This window comes from Anabrus simplex, chromosome 4 (genome assembly GCF_040414725.1).
Source record: "Anabrus simplex isolate iqAnaSimp1 chromosome 4, ASM4041472v1, whole genome shotgun sequence".
Taxonomy (NCBI): Eukaryota; Metazoa; Arthropoda; class Insecta; order Orthoptera; family Tettigoniidae; genus Anabrus; species Anabrus simplex.
Window position 1 is genome coordinate 5,429,430 of NC_090268.1, and position 23,807 is coordinate 5,453,236.

At 41.8% G+C, this 23,807-nt stretch overlaps 1 protein-coding gene across 4 annotated transcripts in view; it reads left to right on the plus strand.

Annotated features, from left to right (window-relative positions):
- Positions 1-23,807, plus strand: part of LOC136871573 (uncharacterized) — a 171,808-nt gene that overhangs the window by 87,660 nt on the left and 60,341 nt on the right. For 3 of the 4 annotated variants that reach the window (XM_067144999.2, XM_068227145.1, XM_068227146.1), the window contains exon 2: positions 1,742-1,921. The exons of the other annotated variant lie outside the window; for it this stretch is intronic. In XM_067144999.2, the coding sequence (XP_067001100.2) occupies positions 1,742-1,921 (180 nt within the window). The remainder of the gene's footprint in view (positions 1-1,741; positions 1,922-23,807) is intronic. 4 annotated transcript variants of the gene reach the window in all.

Below are 23,807 nucleotides of genomic sequence, written 5' to 3' on the forward strand. Positions count from 1 at the left end.
CATTTCAGGGTTGAATTTTGAGTTATCTCGTGAATTGTGGTGCTATAATTTGGAATAAGCCTAAATTGTAATTCTAGACCAGTTCATACTACTACTGGCCGACCCCGTGGTGTAGGGATAGAGTGCCTGCCTCTTACCCGGAGGCCCCGGGTTTGATTCCCGGCCAGATCAGGGATATTTACCTGCACCTGAGGGCTGGTTCGAGGTCCACTCAGCCTACGTGATTAGAACTGAGGAGCTATCTGACGGTGAGATAGCGGCCCCGATCAAGAAAGCCAAGAATAACGGCCGAGAGGATTCGTCGTGCTGGCCACACGACACCTCGTCATCTGCAGGCCTTCGGGCTGAGCAGCGGTCGCTTGGTAGGCCAAGGCTCTTCAAGGGCTTTAGTGCCATGGGGCTACTAACTGAGACTCTGACTTAAGTGCGCACACAGCTCATTCAAAACAGCGCGTCAGAGTAGGTATCGAATAGCTGGCATACTATGATGAACCAGTGTGTTACGTACCAGGAGTATCAGAAAACGTATGAATCAGAGGAATGGCATGCTAAAGAAGAAAGTTATCTAACTCCTCAGCTATTTCCCGCCAATATTCAATTAGGCTATTATACTCGGTACCCAGCAGTAATCCCTTCTATCGGAGTTGAATGTCAGCATAAGAGACAAAGAACATTACAACAAACAACGCCAGTGTATTGTTGATCAATGTTACGCGCTTTCGATATTGTAGGCCTTCACATTATTAATTGTCTTCCGGTTCCGAAATGCCACTCTTATCATACTCGGTACGGTAAAACTGAATAAAACATAAATGATCGGAAATTGTATTCTCTATAACTTTTGTTATATAGTAGTTTTCCATAGGACGAAGAACATAAGTATTTAAAAATTAAATTTTAGGTGCCTTCCCCTAAACTACCATTTTACCCAGCGTTAATAGCATTGTTTATACTTAAACTGTAGTTTCTTATTCCTCGACTCTATATACCGATTTTCATTAAATTCTGTTTACCCATTTTGTCGGGGCTCGGCGTTGATATGGACTTAGCAACAAAAATCCAAATTCATGAATATCTGTGTTATCATAGCCGGTACGGTAAAAATGCATAAGACGTGAATGATAAGAAACTTAATTCTATATCAGTTTAGTTATGTAGTATTTATCGATATGACCACTAATAATATAAATATTTGAGAATTGAATTTTAGGCCTTCCCCTAAACTACCATTTCACTCAGAGTGAATAAAATGATTTACAGCCTAGATTGTAGCGGCTCACCTCCCCCCCCCCCGACTTTACATACCGATTTTTATCAAATTCTCTTCAGCCGTTTCCTCGTGATGCGTGTACAGACAGACAGACAGACAGACAGACAGACAGACAGACAGACAGACAGACAGACAGACAGACATTACGGAAAAGTAAAAACTGCATTTTTCTTCTACTGTGGACATGATCGATACAGAAATACCATTCTTTTCAAATTCTGAGCAATGTACAAACAAAACTCTTATTTTATATACATATAGATGTTGCTAATTACTATAAGTACAATTATTGGCAGTTAGTTAATGTTATTAAAACAGCGTAATAATTGGGTGATTGTGGGCGACTGCGGTTCGAGTTCCGGTCAGTGCATGTGTTGTTTTCAAGTTCGAACTTCTCCTTCTTGTGCAGACAGTTCCATTCCTCACAGTTGACCAGCACGGTCTTTCACGTAAGATTTTTGTTTGTTCCAGTCACTCCTGGCAACGACCGGGCGAGAGATGCATGCCATCAAGAAAGGTTTGTTGTGGCAGCAACGAGACAGACTGTTCTCCCGCTGGAAGGAGCGTTACTTCATCCTCACCAGGGACTATCTCCACTGCTTCAAGCGCGCCGCGGACAAGATATCCAACATGGGCCAGTTTATCTTTAAGGTACGATACATTATTAGACCAGTCTCAAAAAGTTGATATCTTCTGTCCATCTTGCTTTGTCTACTTCCTCTCGGTTGTTTGGTTGGTTGGTTGCTTGGTTGGTTGGTTGGTTGGTTGGTTGGTTGCTAATTAACAATTTCTATCGTCATTCATTCGTGCTACAATGCAATACTTCGAAGGAACTTGGATTTCACTTTATTCAATTTGTATTTTGTCTGCTTGCTTGAAGAACCAAATTTTCTAAACCGTACGTTGGATACACTTTCTTTTACAGTTTACAACATTGGATGTTTTCCGCGAGCGTCTGAATGCTTCCCCCTAGACGATCTATAACGCAACTGACTTCCATATTTTTGTTTTTACAATTGGCTTTGCGTCACGCCGGCACAGGATGGGATAGGATTTTGGCAGCTGATATCTCAAACGTTCCAGCTCATGATAGTGATGTGATAGTCTTACCAGCAAGTATCGCCATGGCGAAACGTCGACTGAGTTTCCACAGGGGGATGTCCAATACTCCCCTGCCGACATAAAAGGTGAAAAAATGGGGGTAAGTAGGATAGGTAACCACAGGGCCCCTGGCTTCTACTTCTGTCAGCCTCCTCCATTTCATCTCTTACTATCCAACCTGAGAACCTGTTCTTCTTTCCTCGCATTTGCGGTAGGCACTAGGTGGGTTGTCTAGTTTTACGGCTGGATACCCTTCTTGATACTGTAATATGATGATGACAAACACCTAGAACTGTTGAGTCTGTGGCAGTCTGAAGGACCACCCTACCTGCTGCTATCGTGAGGCGAATTCTCATAGCCCTCATCCTGCCCTAACCCTTCGGCTACCAAGCGATCGCCGCTCAGCCCGAAGGCCTGCAGATTACGAGGTGACGCATGGTCAGCACGACGAATGTTCTCGGCCCTTATTCTTGACATTTTAGACCGGAGCCGTAATCTCACCGTCAGATAGCTCCTCAGGAGTAACCGCGCAGGCTGAGTGGACCTCGAACGAACCCTCAGATCCAGGTGAAAAGTCGGAAATTGAACCCGGGGCTTCCATGCGAGAAACGGGCCTTAAGATCACTGGGATACAATGTGACTTATAACCCCATTCTGTGGTGTTCATGAGCCTTGGTCTACTCAGTCATAAGGCCTGACTTGTAGTCGGCGTGACGAATCCCTTCGGACAGGAACTTCTCTCCCTGTAGTATCTGCTGCCTGTCATAACCAGCCGATGAGGGTCGCGTATTATCTCCGCACTTTTTAGCCATAGATTTACACCCTAGTGCTGAAGCGGTCGACTTCGGTTATCTTCGAGATTCGTATTGGCAACCTTTGAAAGACAAACTAAGAATCGCTTATCATCGCTGTGCGACATCTGGCGCACTGTTGTTGTTTACACAGCAAAGCCATGCTGGGAACACGTTTCGCAACGGGAATGTGTGTGACACACTTGTTTGCTTAAAATAATAAAGATTTAGAAAATTCATATCGATGGATCAATCATATTATCGATTCAATTCAGATTTAATTTCCATTCAGTTGTCAGTATAACCGGAACCCTTCTTACTTCTCCAACGAGTACAAAAATCTATCACTAAAAAGTGCGCATGAGATGATGGGTTCGAATCCCACCGTCTGCGGTCCGTGGTTTCCCATGTTTACACCTAGCAAATGTCGGGGTTGTACCATAATTAAGGCTCGTCGCTTCCTTCCTTTTTCCCATTCTTGCTTCGCCGAGAACCTTGGATGTGTTAGGGCGACTAGCAGGTGGGTTGGCGACCACGGTTCTCCCAGCTGAGTTTGGCTCCTCACCTTCCTTTCTTTTGCCAGTACCTTCATTTCTGTTTCATTAGTCTCGAGGATAGCTGCCGTTAGCTCACTGTGAGGCAGCTCTTCAATTGTTCTCATCCCTGACATGGCTGGAAATCGAACCTGAGGCCTCGGTCTAAGAAGCAGTCCGCGCGACTGCGACTACTACAACTTTGATACCCTTTCAATTACATTTATAGCGTTCTTGTAAGTCCTACAAATTACCGTAGATACTGCAGCTCTATAAATGGAGTCCGAAAATAAGAAATGAGAAAGCAAGCATGAATCCATGAAGTCACGCTGTACATTTCTGTAGTAGAGTAGTATGCAGAATGAATCTGTAATCACACATGTTTTGGTTACATCGTCAGAAAGCTGTCTGCTCTTTTTATTCAAAGAGCGTGAATAATTATTAGTCTTCTTGCATTTGCAGCCGCAGGTGTCTCCTAGAATAAGGCTGTGAACTCTGTGCCTGCGGGAGATGGCAGATAAGTATTTAACTCGCTTCTTAAAGAAAGTTCATAGCAAGGACAATGAACTACAGGCAGGAACAATGCATCCTTCACAATAACATTGTTACCAGGAGTAATGAACCCACCTCCGTAAATAAGCCTTCATAGACGTCCCAAAAATAGGCTGAGCGGACCTCGAACCAGCCCTCGGGTCCAGATCTGGCACAGAATCGAACCCACGTTCGGAGGCAAGCTTGCTACCCCTACATTGTGGAGCCGCCTGGGTATGAGCACATTACTCTAATTTTCTGCACTGTCAATCAATCAATCAATCAATCAATCAATCAATCAATCAATCAATCAATCAATCAATCAATCAATCAATCAATCGCTACTGATCTGCATTTAGGGCACTCACCCAGGTGGCAGATTCCCTACCTGTTGTTTTCCTAGCCTTTTCTTAAATGATTAAAAAGAAGTTGGAAATTTATTGAACATCTCCCTTGGTAAGTTATGCCAATCCCTCACTCCCCTTCCTATAAAAGAATATTTGCCCCAATTCGTCCTCTTGAATTCCAACTTTATCTTCATATTGTGATGTTTCCTACTTTTAAAGACACCACTCAAACTTATTCGTCTACTGATGTCATTCCACGCCATCTCTCCACGGACAGCTCGGAACATACCACTTAGTCGAGCAGCTCTTTCTCTCAGTTCTTCTAACCCAAACTTTGCAACATTTTTCTAACGCTACTCTTTTGTCGGAAATCGCCCAGAACAAATCGAGCTGCTTTTCTATGGATTTTTTCCAGTTCCTGAATCAAGTGATCCTGGTGAGGGTCCCATACACTGGAACCATACTCTAGTTGGGGTCTCACCAGAGACAAATATGCTTCCTCCTTTACATCCTTACTACCCCTAAATACCCTCATAACCATATGCAGAGATCTGTACCCTTTATTAACAATCATATTTATGTGATTACTCCAATGAAGATCTTTCCTTATATTAATACCTAGGTATTTACAATGATCCCCAAAGGGAACATTCACCCCATCAACGCAGTAATTAAAACTGAGAGGACTTTTCCTATTTGTGAAAATCGCAACCTGACTTTTATCCCCGTTTATCATCATACCATTGCCTGCTGTCCATCTCACAACATTATCGAGGTCATTTTTCAGTTGCTCACAATCTTGTAACTTATTTATTACTCTGTACAGAATAACATCATCTGCAAACAGCCTTATCTCTGATTCCACTTCTTTACACATATCATTGATATATATATAAGAACACATAAAGGTCCAACAATACTGCCTTGAGGAATTCCCCTCTTAATTATTGCAGGGGCAGATAAAGCATCACCTACTCTAATTATCTGAGTTCTATCTTCTAGAAACTTAGCCACCCATTCAGTCACTCTTTTGTCGAGTCCAGTTGCACTCATTTTTGCCAATAGTCTTCCATGATCTACCATATCAAATACCTTAGACAGGTCAATCGCGATACAGTCGACCTCCTGAATCCAGGATATCTGCTATATCTTGCAGAAATCCTACAAGTTGGCCTTCAGTGGAATAACATTTCCTAAACCCAAACTGCCTTCTATCAAACCAGTTATTAATTTCACAAACATGTCATCAGAAAGAATGCCTTCCCAAAGCTTACATACAATGCATGTCAAACTGACTGGCCTGCAGTTTTTAGCTTTATGTCTATCACCTTCTCCTTTATATACTCTCCATTCATTTGGTAAAGTTCCGTCATGCAAACAATAATCAAACAACCCATTGTCTTTAGTATATCCCCCGAAACCTTATCAATTCCAGCTGATTTTCTAGTTTTCAACTTCTGTATCTTACTGTAAATGTCATTGCTGTCATAGGTAAATTTTAATACTTCTTTCTTTAGTATTAGTCACCTTCTCTATCTGGACATTATCGTTGTAACCAACAATCTTTACATACTGCTGACTGAAGATCCTCGCATACACACGCTCCTTGCTCGGAATGTCCTTCTTGGAACCTGTTTCTGCCTTCTTCCATTTTTCACTAAAATTTGTATGGCCGCCAATTGTGCTTGCCATCATGTTATCCTCCTAGTAAGTTCCTTCAATTTCTCCTTACTTCCACAGTCATTTCTAACTATTTCTTTCCAACCACCTCCTTCTTAGTCTCTTTACTTCTCCGTTATAATATAGTGGATCTTTACCATTCCTCACCGCCTTTAATGGTACAAACCTATTTTCACATTACTCAACAATTACTTTAAACCCATCCCAGAGTCTGTTTATATTTTTATTTACCGTTTTCCACCGATCATAGTTAGTTATTAAAAACTCCCTCATGCCTGTTTTATCAGCCATAATTATGGTACTGCCTAATAGTTATAATTTTAATATCTTCCTTTCTTTCACATTTATTTTTAACTAGCTGTAGTACCCGGCGTTGCCCGGATAGTTTCTGAATATTTACCTTTAAGATTTGCATTACCAGTTAGTTCTGTGTGATGTGAATTTTTATAGAATTCCTTTTTGACTTGCAGATTGATATGTTATGATCTATTATGCAATTTTAAAATTATTTAGATGTGTTTGATTTCAAGTTTTAGATTATTTAATTTTCGAGTAAAACTTCGTCCTTATGGAAGCTCGAATCGACTGGGAAGTATTTGATCCTGTCAAAAATTAATATGTGATAACTATATGTATTTAGCCGTCGCACTATAGATACGATGTACAGGATTTCAACTGTCAATGAGACTGTCCCCCTCCCGCCCTCCACCACTAAGAGATATATAATCTGGATTGTCACCATTCATCTCAGTGACCCAGAAAACTGTAGATTCGAGACTGTTTTCGATTATTTTTATATCTCACTCCCCCTCACCCACACCCCAAAGGGGGCTGAACATGAATTTAAAAAAATTCGGAGTGTCACTAATTATTTCAGCTACCACGAAAACTATGTATTCGATAATATTCTCGATTATTTTTATACCACCCCCCTCGCCCCCTGCCCATAAGGGTGCTAGGGGTGTCTTACCCTCACGCGGTTTGTCTCCTGATACTAATTGATAAGTGTACCAAGTTTGGTGAAATTGCTCCAGTGGTTTAGGAGGAGATGTGTCATTTACACACCCACACCCACACCCACACACCCACACACATACATCAATTTTTACATATAGTAAGAAGAAGAAGATAATATTTTAATATGTAGTTTTTCTATTAATTTTATATCTCACCCCTTTCGCTCCCCACTTGGACTTGCAAAAAATCCGGAGTAATACTATTCATCTCAGAGACCCTGAAATCTATTGATTCGAAACTGTTTTTAATTATTTCTACATCTCAACCCCCTTTGCTACCCACCTAAAAGGGGGCTGGACTTTAAAAAATTCTAGAGTATTACTTTTCAACTCACCGACCCCGAAAACTATGAATTCGACACTATTCTCGATTATTATTGTAACTACCCCTCCCCCTGACCCTCTCCCTTAAGGGCGCTAGGGATGGCTTACCCCCCACAGTGATCGTCTCCCGATAGTAATACGTGTACCAAGTTTGGTTGAAATTGCTCCAGTGGTTTAGGAGGAGATGTCATTTACACGCACACTTCCATTTCTATATATACAGTTAAACCTGCTTTATACGTAACTCTGTTCTACGTAATTCGTATTTGTACGTAATTTCCTTTAGGTCCCGGCAAAATATAATTTAAAAGCGTGTTAATTAAATCTTATTTATACGTAATCCGTTCATACGTAATTCGCTGTTGTACGTATTAATTGTCAGTGAAAAATAACTGAGTTTTGCGTAATTATAATGAGAATGCGCTTTTTAAAAAAAGAAACTACTGTATTTACGAAGTTTCCTCTTTGTCGGCGTAGGCGGAAATAGAGCGATCGGGTTTTGGTGCTGAAACAGAGAGTTTCGCCGAGTGACATTGTTGACCCTTACTTACTGGCGGCTTAACAAAGACGAGCCCTCTTCGCTCCTTCTCTTCCTTCGTCGTTTTTAACACGCCGCCAAAGATTAAGGTACATTGTAAGCAAAATGGGCGGTTTCGGTGCGTAAACAAAAGAGAATACAGTAAATTTGTTTGAATATGAGCAGGGTTGCCAATCTGGTGATTTTGTCACCAGATCTGGTGTTTTCAGGAAGGCGTATGGTGACAAAATTTGAATTTTGCGACAAGTCGAAAATATGGTGTTTTTCTTTAAAATTTGGTGACATATATGGTGATTTTATAATAAAATGTCAATTTAAAAAGGAACTACGGTCATGAGACGTATAACTTAGTAAAATATTATGACCTATCATATAAAATATGATATTAACATGTTTACGTAAGCGACTCGCTTGACAATAAAACCAGCGCCATTGTCGCGTGTGAGCAAAGCGCTGGATTTTTAACAGCATCAGTGTTGTATTTCCGTGCATTATTGATCTTATTATTAAGGTGAATAATAGCGCGGTCGACATCATTCTTACTTGTAACAGTTGTAACTGGAAAAGTTAGAATGAACGAGGAGCCCAGCTCCAGTGCCAATGTCGCTGTGTGATTAAAGATAGTGCGCTGGACTTTTGAGTTGTGATTGTGTGGTAGTGTCTACTTCTTAATTTATGTTAAATGTGTTAATTACAGAGTTAGTGTAGTTGGGAACCATGGGGAAGCCTCAGTATAAACAGCGATTTAGAGAGGAATGGCTTAAGGATGATAGGTATAATTAGTGGTTACTAAAAGTAGAAGGAAATGCCACAAAAGGCTTTTGCAAATACTGTAAAACTCAACTAGCTGCTAAATTAGGAGATATTGAAAAACATAGGAACACTGCTAAACACCTCAAGGCAGCCGAACCCTTTAGTTCTAATAGGCAGAAAACTTTAAATCTTAAACCAGTTAATATTGAGACAAATTTAGTGGAAGGAAGAACGGCACTTTTCATAGCAGAACATTGTTCGGTTTAAGTGGTTGACCATCTTAGCGAGTTGTGTAAAGTGAATTTTCCCGATAGCAAAGGGATTAATAATTTGAAGTTGCATCGTACAAAATGCACTGCTATAATACAAAACTTGTTAGCTCCTCATTTTGAAAAAGACTTGATAGATGATTTACGTGAAAGTGAAAACGGTTATAGTTTGTTGTTGGATGAAACGAATATTTCAGTTACCAAGTTACTAGGCATTGTTATAAGATACTATTCAAAAAGAAAAAGAGAGATTGTCGTGACATATCTACAGTTAGAAGAGTTGTCAGAATGTACAGCTGATGCTATAGTTGAGGCTTTGGAGAAATGTCTGTGTAATAAAGGTTTGGATTTGACTAAATTACAAGCAATAGGAACAGACAATGCGTCTGTTATGGTAGGCATAAATCATGGCGTGTATGTAAAGTTAAAGGCTAAAGTGCCAAATCTACAATTAATCAGATGCGTTTGTCACTCTCTACAATTGGCAGTTTCACATGCATCAGGGTGTTTACCGAGGAACTTAGATTTCCTCATAAGGGAAAGTTACAATTGGTTTTCACAATCATCTCTACGGCAGGTTGTATACAAAGAACTATACGAGACAATAAATGAAGGCGACTCTCCCCTGAAATTGGTACAATTAAGCCAAACTCGGTGGCTGTCCATCGAAAGTGCAGTGACAAGAATAATGCAACAGTGGACCGAGTTAAAAACACACTTTGAAATCGCTCGTCTTAAAGATCGCTGTTATACAGCCGATATTTTATATTCAATGTATAGCGACCCTCAGAATTACTTGTACTTGTCTTTTCTGAAGCCAATTTTGGTTGAATTGCAGACCGTAAATAAGAAGTTCGAAAGTCGAAACCAAGATCCTACAAAATTATTAGGTGACCTAATCCTTCTCATTAAGTCATTATGCACCAAGGTTCTACTGCCCACTGTCAAAGTAGATGTCCTGAAAACAGAAATTAATAATCATCTGGACCCAAAGCCCTATCTAGGTTATGATTTCGAAACTAAAGTATCATCGTCCTCGCTTTCTGAAGACCAACAGAAACAACTACGCGATAGATGCATGCAATTCATTGTTGAACTTATCTAACAATTGAGGCAAAGATTACCTGCAAATATAGGGATCCTTGAAAAAATGTCTCTCTTTTCACCCGAAAATTGTTTAAGGCCTTTTAAGTTGCAAATTATTGATATAGCACAACTCTTTTATGCTGACAATAATGTTATTGCGAAAGTAGAAAACCAGTGGAGAAATCTGCATCATATCCAGTGGACTGAAGTTAAGGACACTGTGAAATTTTGAGCAGAAGTTGATATGAATAGGGATTCAACTGGTGAAAACCCTTTCAGCGAACTTGCAAATTTAGCTATATCGACTCTCGTACTTCCTCATTCTAATGCGGATGTAGAACGAGTGTTCAGCCAAGTCAATATAACTAAAAATAAACTGAGAAATAGAATGTCAATACAAACTCTCCATTCGGTCTTGTGTGAAAAATTTGGATTGAATAGGACAGGGAAATGCTGTTATACATACGATCTACCGAAAGAAGTACTGCAGAAAATAGGCACATTAGAGTCATACAACTATCCGGGTCAAGTACCCTCAACTTATACAGATCAGCCATAAATAAACAAATATAGTACAGTTTTTAATTTGTGTATATAGTTTACAATTAAATACACTTATGTTAGGATTACGACAATTGATAACACGCAGTGAACATTTTATTATTATAATAGTGCTAGTGTTTGAGTGTGACTTGTATTCAATTGATCATATGGCTATAATATAGGCTAGACCTATCTTTACAAGAGGACACCATTAGACTTACTAAACTTTAGAGGCAGAACAGCACAACTGAAAGGAGGTAAGTGTAAATTTAATGCATTATCTTACTACATCTGGAGAATTTATAGAGTTTTCAAATCCAGATCTGGAGATTTCTGGTGTTTTTCAAATCCATATCTGGTGATAATGAGTATCTAGGAGTTGGCAACCCTGAATATGAGAATTTCTTTCGTGGGAACAACGTCCACGATGTCGGTATCTGGTGTTTACTGTTGAACAGTAGTTTTGTCATTCAGTTGCTTTTGATTATTCATGGAGAACAGAAAAGGGAAAAGTTATACGAGAAGTGGACGCTAATTCAGACAAAACAAAAACTGAAATCGCTTCAGACTTAGGCATTGCTTATACCACGCTATGTACAGTCATCAGTAAAAGAAACGCTATTTTGGATGAGTTCTTAAAACTGGGTTCAAAATCAGCAAACGCAGCCGTCAGCAAGAAGGATGGTACGTAGATTTGAAGAAAGCACTTTTCACATGGTTCCAGCAAAAGCGGGCTGCAGCTCTGCCAATTAGTGCAGACATGCTGAAGGCAAAGGCGATAGATTTAGCTAAAATGATGAGTATCACTGCTTCATCGGGATGGTTGCAAGGATTTAAATATCGTCATGGAATTACAGGGAGAACAATTTGCGGTGACTCAAAATCTGCAGACGTCACGGTGAAACACTGGAAAAAGGAGGTTCTGCCGGGTATCGTAAGCGATTATCAGCCTCCAAACATCTACAACTGTGATGAGACCGGCCTATTCTACAATTTCCTTCCTAATAAGACATTAGCTGAAAAAGGTGACTCATGCCACGGAGGGAAGAAAAGTAAAATTGGTGTAACAGTACTTCTCGCCACCAATGGATATTACAAACTTCCTCCAACAACGCGGCGGTGATGGACCAGCTACAAGCGATAGTGACATTGGAGATGGAGATAACGACTTGAATCTTGACACCTGAACTGAGTGAAGTGTTAAAAAGTGCAATCGAAGTGTGTGTAGGCGTTACATCAGTGCGAAAAGTTGTAGTGAAAATGCTTTGAATGCATTACCAAGTTTGCTAAAGGAGGTTTATATTCTTAATGCAAGAAAAGTGAAACAAGCCAAACTATCTGATTTCTTTAAGGTCGGGCCAAGTTCAAAATAATATTTTCTGTCTTAATGTATTTATTATTTGCAAGGATTTACAAATGTAGGTCTATTCCATTGGTTTTTCAGTAAATATGTGATGTATTGCGTAAGTCTGATTTCTAAGTAATTCTGAGTTACAAGTAGTTTTTTCTCTTCCCCTTGATATACGTATAAGTCAGGTTCAACTGTAGTGATAATTTTATACTCGTACTTCACCCCTTTCCATCCCCGCCCAAAGGAGTCCTATGAGTGCCTTACACAACAGTATATTTTTTCCAGATATTAAGTCTTATTTGTACCTATTTTGGTGGGCAGCTATACCCAAACGTACATGCATAATCTCACTGCTCTAGATTCCTGGATCTGACGTTGCCATGGTTACGGCAGTTCATTTCTTTATCCGATTCCTAGAGCAGGAGTAGTGTGGTGCCAATATCTCCGTAACGGTTGGTTTTAGGGCCCGTAGAGCTTACCGAGTTTTGTTCTTTGCGTCAAGAGGATTAAATTGAGCTTTGTCTCGTCCTTATACGACAAATTCGTTATTTTGCCTATAATAGTATAAGAGAAAACCAGTCACTAACAACTAAATCACTGCGTCCAGGAGTAGGAGTGAAATGGACTCAAGAAAGAAAAGACATCCATAGCGCTAGAATGAAAGAATACTGGGCTAAGAGGAAGAAAAGAGCTCACCAGAGTTAAGAACCACGTGGTCCATCGTAGGCCTAAACGAAGAAGAAGAAGAAGAAGTATAAGAGAAAAACGGTTTTCCTATAAAACCCCCGTCGTTTCAAAGATTTTAAAATGATATGCATATCGAAACCTTCCCCCGGGGTGAGTATACTCTAAATATGAAGTTTGGTTGAGATCTATCCAGCCGTTTCGTCGTGATGGTGGAACAAACAAACAAACAGACACGAACAACTTTATTTATAAGTAGATTATCATAAAAACAGCTTCGTGATCACTAATACTATCTATTACTTCGGTTTCTCTATAGAGCTCATCTGGTTTTACCAGCACCACATCCAGAATATTCTTCCCTCTAGTTGGTTCCATCACTTTCTGAATCAGGTGCCCTTCCCATATTAACTTATTTGCCATTTGTTGGCCATGCTTCCTGTCATTCGCATTACCTTCCCAATTGACATTTGGTAAATTGAAATCACCCGCTACAATCATGTTCATTTCCATATCGTTTCTCACATAGCTGATTATCTTAACAAATAATTCTGAATCAGCATCTGCGCTACTCTTTCCTGGTCTGTACACTCCAAAGACATCAAGTTGCCTATTATCTTTGGAGATGATCCTTACACCTAGAATTTCGTTTTTGTCATCTTTAACTTTTTCGTATCTTACAAATTCTTCTTTCACTAGAATGAATACTCCCCCTCCTACCATTCCTCTCCTATCTCTACGATACTCCCTCCAGTTCCGTGAAAAAATTTCTGCATACATTATATCATTTCTCAGCCATGATTCAACTCCTGTTACAATATCTGGTAAGTATATATCTATTAAATTACTTAATTCTATTCCTTTCTTTACAATACTTCTACAGTTTTAATGTCATGCCTACTTGATTTCCAGTTCCCTGTTCCCTTAACACCGCTCCCTAGGCCACCCTGTTTCCCTGAATGTACGTGGGGCTCAGAAATTTAGTGCTTTACCTTCAACGTCTCCATCAGTGTGGACACTTTTCTCTTAATCAAAGATTATGTAGAATTATGGAATCTTCCTACAAAGTGGTCGAAGTCGCTTGATTTTTTTTATTTTTTTATTTTCCATTGTCATTTTTCGAAAGATCAACGTAAGCCTAGATCTTTTCTTGCACTCTGTCTGGAGGTTCGGTGGTGTAGATGATCATTGTTTTAAGAGGAAGTGCAATATTGGCAACCGTCCTTTCTTAACACTACTCAGATGGAAGAGTTCAGACATTTCAAAAATAAGAATATCGGCAAAAGAAAAGGAAGGTTCGCAAGCTTACAGTAGTAATACCCTTGGAGCCTAAATGTCAGTCTCAGCACTCTCCTGGTATCAGGAATCCAGGTACCCAGCTTTGTTCACGAGCCTAAAATTTTCAGTTTTTCCCAGTTAAAGTAACAACTCCACTTTCACAACCGTTCAGCACACTATAAAATTCCGAATCAGTGTGGGCGGGTGATCAAATTAAGGGCCACGGTCTGCAGGTCGTGAGTTCTTTTACCGCAAGCTTGGATTTCAGTTCCGACTCGTTCAACTGAATAGCTGCGTGATAGGAGAGTTAACGGACCCGGTCAGAAAAAAACAAACTACACGGCTGAGGACTTAGTGATGCTGGTCATCTCCCACTTCACAAGTTCACAGACTCGAGTCTGTATTGTTATAACTACCCCCTGACAAGGAGCATTCTGCACATGACAATACATCAAATTTACACGAGAATTTGTTTACAATTTCGAATTAGTCTACCAAATGTCTTATTATCTTCTGCGAGCATCATTGGTGTCTGTCTCGTGCCTTCTCTTCCACTGACTGGTTGATTCAGTTCAGTGGATATAGCCTACGCAAAACATGGCTGACAATGCACCGCTGTTAGCTAGTCGAGTGCTATTCTTCATTTCTGAGGCTTGAATTGAACCAAAGCTACGATAATCTAGTTGAGGTACTCTCGGGATACGTGGTTCATTGTTCATTGTGGCTCGAGAACTTTAGATTGAAATGTGTACGAATGCTGTGGTCAGAAGCTGCCGGTAGGAATTGGGACCTGTTATAGGTTTTTAAACGTCCAAAAGACACACGGCCTAATTTCAGCAGCTGTCACCGAGATCGCTCAAGGACACGGCATGGGACTGCTCCAAATGAAGAGAATACGGTGAACCACATCCGACCTACAGCTCCTTGCATACTACTAGCCTCCGTCTCAGGATTAATTTCAATACATGGATAAGATATGTTCTCTGAAAATATTCCTGCCAGGAAGTAAAGAAGAAATAGAGCACATCCATCCTTCCGCTCCTAGAAAAGTAAAGTGAATCAGGGATGGTAATAGAGGATGATAGCCCAGTCAACTTGGAGACTGGTTGCATCCTCAAATAGCACCATGAGCTAGTTTCAGGGTGGTGTGGGCCATGTAACTGTAGGCTGGCTTTCAGGAACAGCCCTGAAGATGGCTGTTCCTACTTTCCCATTCTCACATCAGTCTGTCCTTGTCCAGATGTACGCCCAGGTGGCAGATTTTATTCAGCTGAAGCACTAATCACGCGTGCAGGCCTGCGGTCGCCATGAGGGTGACGCTCAGTGTGCCAGCAATAGCGACAGCTGGATTCCCTCCAGACAGCCGCGGTTCTAATCCTGGTCAATGCTCTTGGGATATTTGAAATGAAATTTCACGCCCCTATGTTTCGGATTGCCCTTAAATCTACAAGTCCCGTGGCCTGCAGACCACGTATAGGCTCTCCTTAATGTCAAATGAATGCGTCAGGATATGTCCAAGGAGCTCTCAAGAAGGAATAAAGAGATCCACACTCTGCCTAGTAGAGTTTCGATGCTTCATCAACAATACACAATAGAATAGAATAGAAGAAAGATTTGGAGAAAATGCTGTGGTTCATCAAAACATCCTTTAGCCTAGATATTTTTCTACATTTTCAAGTCCTAAGAAACGAAATTAATATTGAGGGACAGACTAAATGGCAGTTTCTTTTTATTTTCTCAAAACCTTGTCGCATATAACGTGTCAAAAAGTTCAGCCTAGGACCTTTCCCTCAAGATTACAGTTTCGAATTTTGGAACAGTCGGTTGACTTTTAAGAATACTTAAATAAAAGAAATACGTAAAATAGTACATTAGATTTACTGGCACGTCAAGGCAACATAGCCATAATCCATAGCCCAATGGTCAGTTTAGTGACCTTGGGTTTAGTGGGGCTCGAGTTTGATCCCCTTGATTCCCTTGGCTCGGGGACTTATCTTTGTCCTCTCCCCAACATCCCTGTAAACGACGCAGAACACTGTACAATAACACGGCACATGCCGCCCACCCTCATCTAGCAATAACCATACGAAATTAAAAATGGTGTTTGTTCTTTAGAACAAAATTTTGCTTTGTAATAAAAATCATATCGTAGCATTAGGGACCGATGGCCCACATCATCGTCATGTCGTGCATCGCCTGCCCTTATGTACCCTCTCACTTTTGTCGCGCCTACTAGTCAACAAATTAAAATTGTGGGAATGTTAGCCAATCGCAGTCAGCAGCAACGAGCTCATCTCATTGGCCATTTCAGTGATACTTCAATGTCACTTAGCTAATTACATCGAGTATCCCATGCATCTGCACTGCCAAGTCAAATCCCCCCTCACAATCCCAACCTACCTCGTCCTGAGCACTGTAACTTAAACAAGCGTTATGACAGTTAAGCAACATTGGGCGTGGTCATCACCTGGATGGGTGACCCGTCTCTTCAGACTACGTTGGACTTCGGCAACGAAGATTGAAGGTTTATTTCCTCACAACCGCCCCTCAAGGGGCGCAGGTCATATCCTGACCAGTGAAGATATAATGACCGCACCACTTGCCACAAACCAACAACGCTATGTCATCGAAGAAGATCTCCATTAAGAGAAAGCACTCAAGGCCCGAAAGGAGTCGAAGGGCTAAAATACTCATGGTGTAAGGCCCCGCATGCGCCAATGAGAAGGCTGCTGTTCTGAACTTCTCAGAGACGAGAAATTTTATGTTATTCTTGCTCGCAATCCCAACTGGGGAAGAACTTTTAGTACAAAATCACAGCGAACACCAGAAAAAGGTAGGTTATCAGTGGACTTACTGAAAACTTTATTGTTGACTCACTTCACTTTCAAAGAGGTAAATTGCATCCAGTTTTATGAACATTGTTTGAGGGACAAAGAGCTACAGTATATACCGCAGTGAGGAGGCCTGGCCATTTTAATTAGGATTTATTTTTCTTGTGTTCGAAATCATTACGTATCATTATTCCTGCCACCATGGCGCAAGAGTCCCGAAGGGCAGTGGCCTAACAAGCGATCGCTGCTCTGCCCGAAGGCTGCAGATTTTGAGGTGGCATGTGGTCAGCACGACGAATCCTCTCGGCCCTTGTTTCTGGTTTTCTAGACCGGGGTCCCTATCTTATCGTCAGGTAGCTCCTCAGTTGTAATCACGTAGGTTGAGTGGACCTCGAACCCGCCATCAGATCCAGGTAAAGATCCTTGACCTGGCCGGGAATCGAACCCCGGGAGGCATGCTACTCCTACACCGCGGAGCCGGCGTTGCCACTGATCATGTTTCAGCGACTCGATGAAAAACGTACGTTCACTTCACAGTTCTGCTAACTTTAAGATTAACACATTTGTGAGGATTCTCTTTGCTATACGTCAACATACAAAAAAGTGAGCCTGTCTTTCTTCCGTTTAATTTAAAAGTCTGTCATCCCATTGTTGAGGAGACTCGTAAAGGGACGTTTCTTGTGCTCCGAGTGTCAGAGGCAAGGGAGGTGGGAACAGTGATGTTTGTGGAGCCGCGTGTAGGGCGGGCGCATACCACGGCACAGACAAACATCAATTAGAGAGTTCCGGAAGCTGAAACCGAGATTAGCGCGCCATAAACTCGGCCAGCGAGCATTCGCGGCAAGGTCGGGCTGTGCCTGGCCGTCTACTTCACGAATTTGAACGCATCTGGCATACCGTAGTGAGTTACGTGTCCGTGAGACCCGAACATAATCCGGTATTTGTTTACAGTTTGTCGTTCAATAATCTGCACTACATTCTTTAGACAAACCTTCCGCCGCGATAGTTAATATAAACTGAATAGTCAGCGCAATGGCATTCGGTTCACACGGCTCAGGCCGGGCCGAGGATTTCAACAGAATGTGGTTAGCCAAAAACTTACGCCGAAATGTTAAATTAACGTAGGGACAAAGAATCTACTAGCAAGGCTCAGTAGGGCCATACATAATTCTCCATATTTGTACTGCTTGAATGAATGCGAAACACTTAGGTTTGTGATGCGCGAGGATATTTCCCTGTAGAGGCCTCAGTATTGCGAATATAAACGTGTGTTGACAAATGTCAAGAGATGAGGAAAAGGACAATTAGCAAGGAATTACTCAGCAGAGGGCCGCAACGTTGACCGCCGAAATAACGGGGGCCACGGCCAGAAACAGTTGCAAACTTACAAAATCGTATCAGCTTTTGCACATCGGTTCCAAGAAACAACAATGTCCTTGGAATCCTGGGGTTGTACCGTGGTTGAGAGATGTGCTGTGTTTAAGTTCCAGCGTTGGGAGGACTGTGACAGGATTGTGAGCTGCACGTTAGTTCCTCATTTTGTGCCATATAAGTAACTTTTTTTGAAGATGGACCGTTTTGTCATAAAGAAGCCAAAACTATGTGCATCTTCGGTAAGTTATGAAAAAGTTTCTTTTATTCTAACAGTAGCAAGACAGATCGCAGTTCTATAGGTAGGCCTACATATTTTGTCAAATGCCCGAGGGCTGATTGGAACCTCAGATGGCACCATCAAAAGTGCGGGTAACTATTTTGTAATTACCGGCGTGATAACTCGGTTCCAATGGTTCTATTTTCTCATCAAGATGGCCGAGGCTTGAATCGCAGTCAATGCATGAAACATTTTTAAAATGGGAAGTCACGTTCTATTGATTCGGATTTTATTTAAAACACTAGATCCCGTCCCTTACCTTTCTTTAGTACTTTTGAACCATAATCGCATCATTTATGGTGGTGTATTTTGAGTATCCCAAACCATTCTTCGGGATTACCTTGTACCTTAAATGATGAGTGGATGCAGTGGCGTACCCACAGAATAATTTCAGTGGGTGGGGTAAGTCCAGGCCAGTAGCGTGGATACAACTTTTCCTTGGAAGGGGTTGTGGAAAGATTTTTATATTTTTTATGTAGTATTTGCTTTACGTCGCACCATAGGTCTTATGGCGACGATAGGAAAGGAAAGGGCTAGGAGTGGGAAGGAAGCGGCCGTGGCCTTAATTAAGGCCTTAATTTGCCTGGTGTGAAAATGGGAAACCACGGAAAAGCATCTTTAGGGCTGCCAACAGTGGGGTTCGAACTCACTATCTCCAGCATGCAAGTTCACAGCTGTGTGCCCCTGACCGCACGGACAACTCGCCCGGTGGATATGAAAAGAAAACCGGTCCTATCTAGTGCGGTGACGGATCGTCAGTAGATATTTATGGTTTTGATTGTTACTATGTAATTATATCCAACAATCGAAAGCATAGCTTCTGTACTCTTAACATTGGTGGTTGTGAGGAAGTATAACCAGGTAACCATCTGGAGCGATGTATATATTAATATTTAAAAATGACAAAAAGACGCGAATTAATGAGGCACTTCCAGAAATCTCAGAAATTTGAAACTTGGTACGGGAATAGCTGATGACGCCAGGATCTCTAGAAAAATCGAAAATTCTCAAAATTTCTTCAAGGGGCACGCTGGGGGCCCTCAAATTTTGGGCTCAGCATAAGAACGCAGTCGTCTAATTTATCCAAAAAGACAACCTATAGGTTTCGTGGGCTTAAAAATTTTCGGGAATTTCCTCATTTTTATCCCCCGTCCCCCCAAATCAAGATGGCGGCACAACCTGCCAGACGAGGTAGAAAATTGAAATTTGGTACAGTTATAGGTTTTGGTCCCTGCGCGACGGAAAAATTCCAAGATGTGCAAATTTTTCACTTTTTACCCCCCCCCCCCAAAGATATCGAAATATGGAGGCAATTTTAATGACTGTGCAGACATTCCTTTTGAGCTATTTGTTGGCTAAACGGTAAGTCGTATCACAAAACGGATGGCACAATCTCCCTTCAATTCGGAGTGATCTACAACTTTGGTCCTATGACATTTTGTCGTATCTCCCTGTCTTATACGTTAGATTTGGCCGTATTTCTGGATTCTTCGTAAATTTGGTGATTTTTACAAGTATATTTCATTGTTTGACACACTTATATGACCGATAGGATCATCAAGTTGGGTTCGCACATTGGTACAATCAAGGGCCATATGTGGACCAAATTTCATGACTCTAGCTTATACACTGATTGACAGAGGAAATGCAACACCAAGAAGGAGTGATCAGAACTTTATGCCAATTGCAGGGTAGACTGACGTCACTGAGGTATGCTCATGATGTGAAATAAGCCGCTGTGCTGCGCACGTAGCGAACGATAAATGGGACACGGCGTTGGCGAATAGCCCACTTCGTACCGTGATTTCTCAGCCGACAGTCATTGTAGAACGTGTTGTCGTGTGCCACAGGACACGTGTATAGCTAAGAATGCCAGGCCGCCGTCAACGGAGGCATTTCTAGCAGACAGACGACTTTACGAGGGGTATGGTGATCGGGCTGAGAAGGGCAGGTTGGTCGCTTCGTCAAATCGCAGCCGATACCCATAGGGATGTGTCCACGGTGCAGCGCCTGTGGCGAAGATGGTTGGCGCAGGGACATGTGGCACGTGCGAGGGGTCCAGGCGCAGCCCGAGTGACGTCAGCACGCGAGGATCGGCGCATCCGCCGCCAAGCGGTGGCAGCCCCGCACGCCACGTCATCCGCCATTCTTCAGCATGTGCAGGACACCCTGGCTGTTCCAATATCGACCAGAACAATTTCCCGTCGATTGGTTGAAGGAGGCCTGCACTCCCGGCGTCCGCTCAGAAGACTACCATTGACTCCACAGCATAGACGTGCACGCCTGGCATGGTGCCGGGCTAGAGCGACTTGGATAAGGGAATGGCGGAACGTCGTGTTCTCCGATGAGTCACGCTTCTGTTCTGTCAGTGATAGTCACCGCAGACGAGTGTGGCGTCGGCGTGGAGAAAGGTCAAATCCGGCAGTAACTGTGGAGCGCCCTACCGCTAGACAACGCGGGATCATGGTTTGGGGCGCTATTGCGTATGATTCCACGTCACGTCTAGTGCGTATTCAAGGCACGTTAAATGCCCACCGCTACGTGCAGCATGTGCTGCGGCCGGTGGCACTCCCGTACCTTCAGGGGCTGCCCAATGCTCTGTTTCAGCAGGATAATGCCCGCCCACACACTGCTCGCATCTCCCAACAGGCTCTACGAGGTGTACAGATGCTTCCGTGGCCAGCGTACTCTCCGGATCTCTCACCAATCGAACACGTGTGGGATCTCATTGGACGCCGTTTGCAAACTCTGCCCCAGCCTCGTACGGACGACCAACTGTGGCAAATGGTTGACAGAGAATGGAGAACCATCCCTCAGGACACCATCCGCACTCTTATTGACTTGTGTACCTCGACGTGTTTCTGCGTGCATCGCCGCTCGCGGTGGTCCTACATCCTACTGAGTCGATGCCGTGCGCATTGTGTAACCTGCATATCGGTTTGAAATAAACATCAATTATTCGTCCGTGCCGTCTCTGTTCTTTCCCCAACTTTCATCCCTTTCGAACCACTCCTTCTTGGTGTTGCATTTGCTCTGTCAGTCAGTGTACATAAGTAGGCAAAAAGTAATGTAAAACGTTACAAATGTACCCATATTTCACCCTATTCAAATTTTGAACTCAATTTTCCCACTAAATAGGGGCGATACGGGGAAATGGTATAGAAAGCATCATGTAGAGCGATAAATGAGGCGCCTGATGGCGCAAACCGTTTGTTAATATCATGCACCGTTTAGGAGTTATGAATCTCGAAGTGGAAGTCTGCACTTTTCAACGTGCTCATGCTTATCCCTCATCTATCTATATAAATAAAGTTGTAGGGGTTCCGCTGTCTGTAATTTCGTTTGTTTTGGCAATTTTTCAGATATTTATACGTTTTGGGTCAACTAAAAACAGAATCGGTGGTGTTTACTTTTCGTGTCTGTCTGTTTGTCTGTATGTTTGTCTGTTCCACCATCACGTCGAAACGGCTGGGTAGATCTCAACCAAACTTCATATTTAGAGTATACGCATCCCGGGGAAGGTTTCGATATGCATATCATTTTAAAATCTTTGAATAGTCGGGGGGTTTATGGGAAAACCAGAACGGTTTTCCTCCATTTTCTCTTATACTATTGATTTTCTGTAAACTCCTTGGACCGTACCTAAAACGTCTCTTCATTATAAACAACTTTCTTTATGTTCATAATTTACCTTACTCTTCACATGACGGAGACATTTACTATTTTATGCGGGTATCATGCTCTGCATTGAGTGACCGACAGACAGAGATGAACCTACAGGTTACCATCCCAACGTCTCTGACTGCTTGGCAGCAGGGAAGTAACGTATTGCCATTCTACTGATCATGCTTTTAAATTTGTGGTTGTTTCTTGGGTAGAAGGCAAGAGAGGCGTCAATCGGCCTCTCTGCGGGATTTTGGCGGAATATTGTTTGAGGTTATAACCGCCCTCGAATAGCTTAAGTAATAACACCATAAGTCATCTTCTTATCTGTTTACCAAGAATCACTGCGCCTGAATTTCTCCTCTGTTACCGCATTATTATATCCATAACTCACGCCAGCATAATTTATTGAGGGGCATTTGATTTTCCAATACGTTCACTTGGGATTTACATATTTGTCGTTATACAGCTCCTCAGTTATAATCTATTTTCTATTAATTTCAACTTTCTTAACTGTATTAGTTTTTCCTTAATTATTCCGTATGTACGCGAGTGCTAGATCTACTGTATATATTTCCACCTGTCTTTCGGTAGGTCTTAGGGCAAATATTGTTTCTAAATCCCTGAACTAACTGGGGGTTTGTACGAAACCGAAACCGTAATTTTGCACTCCCACAAAGTATACACAACCAGACTTAATGGAAATCTACCTGCCTTAAGGGAAATTAATTTCTAAACCTTTTTTCGCATGTGCATCATTTCGATACGAGGATTCATAATGGAGATATTTTCGGTACAAGTCCCATCGGACTTAACTCAAGAGCGGGTGCGTGTAAATCGTATTTCTTACAACTTGAAAACTACTGAAGATATTCGAACCAAACTTTATATTTAGCATCCACCAGTCCAAAGGTAGGTTTTAAAGGTCTATAACATTCATGTTTCCGGAATGGACTGGTGGTTTATGGGGAACCGAAATGGTGATTCTTCCAGTACAAGACCAACCTGACTGGAAATCGACCAAACATGATGGAATTCCATCTCTAAAACTTTTTTTTCATGTGCATTTTTTCGTCAGGAGGATTAATAAGGGAGATATTATGAAAGGTCAGTTTGCAGGTTAAGGCCAGCGGACATAGCCCAAAAGGTGTTTTACGTGGAGCAGATTCCTTATCTATCTATATAAATAAAATCGTAACGACTGTGTGCCTGTACATTGACTATTTTGGCGACATTTTCGCACAGCTACCCGTTTAAGGGGTAATAATGGCAAATTGCATATTTTTTTGGTTTAGTTTCCTGAAAGTCCTAATTTCTACCCTCCTCGCCAAAAATCTAGATTACGGCATAATATACCAGACGAAAAAGAAAATGGAAATTGGACAAAATTATACGTTTTAGCCTGTAACGGACGGAAAACTACCAAGATCTTTAAATTTTTCCCTTTTTATCCCCGAAGAATATCGAAATATGGAGGCAATTTTAATGATGGTGCAGACCTTCGGGAATTCCTATCACATAACGGATTGCACAATCTCCTTTCAATTTGGAATGATCTACAACTTTG